Source organism: Equus quagga, unplaced genomic scaffold (genome assembly GCF_021613505.1).
Source record: "Equus quagga isolate Etosha38 unplaced genomic scaffold, UCLA_HA_Equagga_1.0 220_RagTag, whole genome shotgun sequence".
NCBI lineage: Eukaryota > Metazoa > Chordata > Mammalia > Perissodactyla > Equidae > Equus > Equus quagga.
Genome location: NW_025799647.1, coordinates 1,409,534 through 1,415,533, shown reverse-complemented (window position 1 = coordinate 1,415,533; position 6,000 = coordinate 1,409,534). Strand labels below are relative to the sequence as shown.

At 53.9% G+C, this 6,000-nt stretch overlaps 1 protein-coding gene across 2 annotated transcripts in view; it reads right to left on the bottom strand.

Annotated features, from left to right (window-relative positions):
- The window catches only part of LOC124233751 (alpha-actinin-1), a 94,662-nt gene that overhangs the window by 10,565 nt on the left and 78,097 nt on the right, over positions 1–6,000 (bottom strand). For both annotated transcript variants that reach the window (XM_046650924.1, XM_046650923.1), the window contains exons 10-12: positions 4,872–5,102; positions 3,084–3,231; positions 294–444 (exon numbers count right to left, since the gene is read on the bottom strand). In XM_046650924.1, coding sequence (XP_046506880.1) covers positions 294–444; positions 3,084–3,231; positions 4,872–5,102 — 530 coding nt within the window. The remainder of the gene's footprint in view (positions 1–293; positions 445–3,083; positions 3,232–4,871; positions 5,103–6,000) is intronic.

Here is a 6,000-nt window from a genome sequence, read left to right as displayed (position 1 = left end):
AAAATAGAGGAAGACTGGCACAGATGTTAGGTCAGGTCTAATCTTCCTCAAGCAAAAATAGAGGAAGACTGGCAACACATGTTAGCTCAGGGCAAATCTTGCTCAAAAAAAAAAAGAACCAAAGGCCTGCAACAGAAAGGGCCATAGGCTCATTCTCCACTGACGGAGGTTCTCAGTCTTCTTTACTGACCACCTGCCTGCCAATGCACCTGGCTATACCCACCCTCCTCACTTTTCACAGCCACACCCCCATCTCCCACAGCAGCCCCAGCCCATCACTGGGCCACGCCTACTTGAGCTCCTGTGCAATGGCAGCAATCTGCTCCACACGGTCCTGGTGGGCGGCCAGGTCGCTCTCGAAGGCCTCATGCTTCTTGAGCAGGGCCTTTATCTCTGACAGGGTGGCCGTCTCATAGTCCTTCTGCCGCAGCATGGCCTCTTTGCCTGGTTCAGGGAGAGGCAGTACAAGGCTGAGCAGAAGCTGGGAGGCCCCATCTTCTTGGCCCCAACCATCCACCCCCTCAGGACTCCAGGAGCTCCACTCCCAGAGTACACGCCAAGGAGATGTCCACCGTGCAGTGACCTGCAGTTTGAGAAAGCAGATGTGCAACCAGAACACCCACTGCAGGGCAGGGCAGGAAACTCACCATTTCCATGGGGCCTGCACAGGGCCATTAGGAGTGCTTAGGTGTGGATGCTATGCAAGACTACGTGGGAACACCAGGGCATAATGTTAACTCAATGAACAGCAGGAAACAACGCTCTAGGCCCTGTGGTCTAACCAGGAAAAAGCCAGCCAAGTACCCCAGGATGCTCCCTCTTCAGAGTTTCTCTATTTACTGTTGCTAGTCCCCAGCAGCCTTGCCAGGACCCCCTCCCAGTTCCTCTCAGTGTGGTCAACATGTCCCACACACTCTGCATGTAAGCCATTGGTGACCAGAGTCCTCTCTGACCATCAGGCGCACTGCCCTCTCTCTTCAGGGCCGGGCAGGGCTCACATTTCTTGGATTTCTGTTTCCTGGGAGGAAAATGGAATGAGAAACGACCCCCTGGAACCGCTGTTAGATGAGGATGTTCACCAGCTGCCTTGTGAAACGACTGGCACAGGACAGGGGCTGGCCTTCTCGCATGCCCACCCTTGCACACGCACACTGTTCATGCCCGTCACACATGCTCATCCCCTCAGTAAATGAGCCTGGGCTGTGAGGCCGAGAGCTGTGCCCAATATAGCACTTCTTTCCCTCTTTCTCCTCGTTTTTCTTTAAGTCAGAATAGTAAAATGACAAGTTTAGGAAAAAATATAGATGAGCCTCTTTAGTTCTTGGTCTTTCCCCATATGGATGTTGAGTTAAAACCACAGGGGATATATAAATTATGTTTCCAGCAGCACATCACCAGAGTTTCTACTTCGGCTCCGTGGCCTTCCTATGTGCCACTCCAATAGCTACGGAACATTCCGCCGCATGGCTGAACCACTGTCGGCGTAAGCACTCGCCACCCTCCTGTGGGGCATGCCGGCCCTGGGCTTGCACTGTTGCAGATGGTCCCACTGCAAACATCTCCAGGCACAGGACCTCCTCCGTGTTATGGTTAATTCTTTAGACAGTCTCAAGAAATGGAATTCTTGGGTCAGTGAGCAATAACCTTGTGAGGTGTAAATACATGTAGCCAGATTGCTTTGTCCAGAGGTTGTGCTGGCATCTACCGCTGGCACGCCAGCACTTCTCATGCCCTTGCTGGGCTGGCAAGCAGACGGGGCCAGTCCGTCTCTGTACCTTTCCGCGAGCTATTCCTTGGCCCCAGAGAGGAGACGACAGAAGCTGTAGGTGAACCAGTGCAACCTCCACCATCCCCTTCCACTCTGCACCATCCACGCCTGGATACATAACTCCATACACACACAGTGGAGGATGGGCAGCAACCTCAAGTCATTGTGTACAAAGCCCAGCGTGTGTACTTACAACAGGCAGCTGAAGCCAACCCCCTTGGCTGAGTCAAGGGCACTCCAATCCCCTCCCTAGCCAGGTAGCCACAGAGTGTGGCCATCCCCGCCTTGTCTCCAGCCTAAGGTCTGAGGAGCACAACAGAGCTGAGTCGGGGAGTCTGAGGGCACTGAGCTCCACCGGCCAGTGGGGTCTGCCCCAGGGGCTCCAGCTGGCATGGGCTCAGGGCCCTAGGATTTGGGCAGTCCATGCCCCTCTCCAGCCCTGACCTGGGTTCTGAGGAAGATTTCTAGGAATGATTTTCTCTCTTTGCAGTTAACCTTAGCAGCCAACAAGCAGATGCTACACGTGGCCCCACGTGCCTCCAGGTCAGAGTAAGGGAGACACACATGTGCTAAGGCAAGCGTTCTAGGTCACTATAACTGGGGGGCAGAAAAAGGAAGAGGAAGGCAGTGGAGGAAAAACACCCATGGCTACCATTTACCGAGTGCATTCCACGTGCTGGGCACTCAACTAAGCATAAAACATAGTTAGGACATTTAAGCCTATGACAACCCTTTGAAGGGGGTACTGAGTTGGATAGTGTCCCACTCCACCTCACTTCAACCTAGAACCTCAGAACCTGACCTTATTTGGAAATAGGGTCTTTGCAGATGTAATGAGTTAAGACAAGTCATACTGGATTAGGGTGGGCCCTAAATCCAATGATGAGAGTCTTTATTAGAAAAAGGAGAGGGCGATTTCAGTCACAGAGACACAGAGAAGCAGTCATGTGGAGACAGAGGCAGAGACTGGAGTGATGCTGCTCAAGCGAAGGAACCCCAAGGACTGTCAGCAACCACCAGATGCCGGGAAGAAGCATGGGATGGGGTCCCCCTCACAGCCTCCAGAAGGAGCCAACCTTGCCGGCCCATGCTTCTTCCTATGAGGCTGACACTCTTATTACCCCCACTTTACAGATGAGGAAACTGAGGCAACCCAAAGACTGATGAATTTGCCTAATGTCAAGGAACTGGTAAGAGACAAAAGGAACACAAAACTAACAAAAGGCAAGAAAAGAAAGGAGGTGCAGCTGGTGGCTGGGTTGGGGGAACATGAAAGCCAGGCCCTTGGGAAGGCAGCAGGCTGGGCTGGCCTTACCATCCGTCCAGGCCTCGTGGATGGAGGCCTTCTGCCGGAACTTCTCTGCCAGGTGGTCCAGCCGCTCCAGCCGCCGGATCTCATTCAGGAGCCACTCCTCATAGCCCTTCTCTGCCTGCTCCAGGCAGCCCCAGGCGTTGTTGATGTCCTGAGGGGACGGGAGGCACAGGGTCAGCTCCACTTGGCCCCTGAGACCCCCACAGCTGCTCTGTGCCTTCCAGGAGCCTCCTCCCCATCTTGGCCATACCCACTCAGCCCCCACTGTTATTTCCCTCGGCCCCCAAGGCATCCGGCTTCTTGGGCAGGGAGTGGAGCTGAGTCCACATGGGCCACCCAGCTGTGGGGCTCTGGGTGTGCGGCCCCACAGGGAAAGAGCCCAAGGCCTTCTGTGGCCCAGGACTGGCTTCTGACAGGATTTCTGACCAATCAGAGAGGTTGTAGGACCAGCCAGGCAAACAGAGCAACGAATTGAATGGGGCAAGCAGCCTCCCCAACGTTTTCTGGATCCTCTCATGGGCTCTGGCCTCTGGGAAGTAGCCTGGGAGCTTTAGGGACCCTGGCCTGGGCGAGCTGGGCAAGAGTCTGAGGATAGTGACAGATGCTGAGCACAAACCCATAGCCCTCCAGACAGGAAACCACCGACAGGGCCACCCCCTACAGTTTGCACAAGGGCATCCTCTGGGCAGCAACTGGGACTGAAGCCAGCCTGCGTGCTGCCCTGGTCCCCACCATGTGCCTGGGGGCCAGCCTGCACCCACCCAGAGGAGGGACATTTTTTCTAACCCGCACAGAGACTCTCCGGCTAGCAAAAGCTCTGGCCAGCTAAAAACTGCTGATTCAGCCCCGGAGCCCAGGAAAGGACCACACTTGCCTAGACTGCATACACTACGTCAAGGGCCTCCTTTCTCTCCTCCGGGTTCCTGGGTCCTGCCTCCTCCCACTGCTGTTCGCATGCTCCTCCCATTCCCTCGAGTCCCTGCCTGCTATGCCACGTCCTCCCATTACTCTCATTTCAAAGGACAAAAGCTTTATGCGCGTCAATTTTAAACTTCTTTTGCATGTTTCTCTGGCTCATAAACTTTCTCCCTGAATAGGGAGGAATAACAAAAATTGACATAAATAAAGAGTATATAACAACATGCAAAGTTGGTCACAATATAAGTTTAGTTGTTTTAAAAAGCAGCTTATTGAATAAAACCTGCTTTAGGATTACCTTAAAAATTATGTTTATATAGAAAGACTAAAAAACTCTTTTCCAAAAAAATGTTTAAGTTGATACTGGGTAGTAAGATTATGAGTAATTTCTATTTTCTGTATTTCGCTTATTTGTATCTTTGAAATATCCTACCACAAAAATCTATTACTTGTTTAAGGTAATAAGTTTTTTTTTTTTAAGTGCTTCAACAAGATTCCATGGAAGTAAGAATGATCTTTATCACTATTGAGTTACGCCCTGTTTGGTTCAATGTGTCAAAAGCCATTTTGTTTGCAAAGATGATTTTTTGAGGATCAGGGGGAAGCTGGCAGTGCTGGGGAGGTCTGGGGTGGATGTTCAGGGGTCTGGAAGGACCCCTGACCCAGTCTGGTCAGGAGAGAAGCCGCCCCCCACAGCTGAATGGGGGCTCCAGCCTGGGTGGTACCCTGGAAAGGAGAGATGATATCGAGAGCAGTGCATGCAGGTAGAGCCAAACCTGGCTCCGCCCACGACGCAGCACCTGACCATGACCATGAGCAGGTCAGAGCCGGATGCAGTCTCGGCTGGGGGCCCGGGCTTGCCCCCATGCTCACCGAGACCATCCTGCCCTCGGAGGGCATGAAGGCGGGGCGGTTGCTGAGGCGCAGCTTGGTCTGCAGCGTGTTGAAGTTGATCTCCAGCTGGCACTTCTCCTGCACCTTGGGCGGCTTGTGCAGGCGCCGGTAGTCACGGAAGTCCTCCAGCTTCTGCTGCATGGCGTGCATGGTGTTCTCGGGCGCCCGGTTCTCCAGCCAGGGGATGGTGCGGCGGATCCACTCCAGCAGCTGCAAGCGGAAGGGGACGACGCTGGGAGGGAGGACGAGGGCCGGCTTCCCTCTCTTCCCGCCAGCCCTTCCCACACAGGGGGCTTCAGGGAGGCGTCTCTCCTGACAGCACACTCTCCCCAGTTACCACCCTAGGTCATTCTGGGGCCACAAGGCCAGGTTCTAGGGTGCCCCCTCTGAGAATCACAGACATCATGAAGCCTGGCCACTAGGCTACGTTAACTCACAGCCACATCACTGAACCTCCCTGCTCTGCAAGGGGGAGAACTGCCGACGTGGTGGAAGACAGCTCAACCAAGAGCAGGAGAAGCGAGTCCTGGTTCTAGGTCTACCTGGCAGGGCCTCAGTCTCCTCACCGACACCATGGAGAAGTTAACAATTGTTCCCTGAGGTCCTTGCTGCCTGACCTTCTAGGATTCTAGAAGGTGGCTCCCTGACTCAAAGGGGAAGAGGCGGCTTCTGGGACACAGGCAGGGTACAGCTTGGACTGTTTCCCTTGAAGAGGTGATGGTGAAGACGGAGGAGCTGAAGCGACGAGAGGAAACATGCTGATCCCCTGCAAGGTGCCAGGCACGTCACCCAAATTAACTCATCTGAATAAGCACAGGAACCCTCTGGGGTCAAGTGCTATGACCCTCCCCCAGGTTACAGACGAGGTAACCAAGGCACTGCGAGGTTATGTGACTTGCCAAGGTGACCCAGGCTGAATGGCGGAGCAGGGATCAAACCCAGGCACGTAGGCTCCAGAACATGGGTTCTTACTACGCTGGACAGCAGATCCACCCAGGGGAGGGGTGAGCTGTTCCAAAGGCTGAATTCTTTCAAGGAAGAAGCATGTGGACTCTTAACCCAAATGCATTCAATGGCAGAAGAGCAAACCCAGCACTGTCCCATCCTG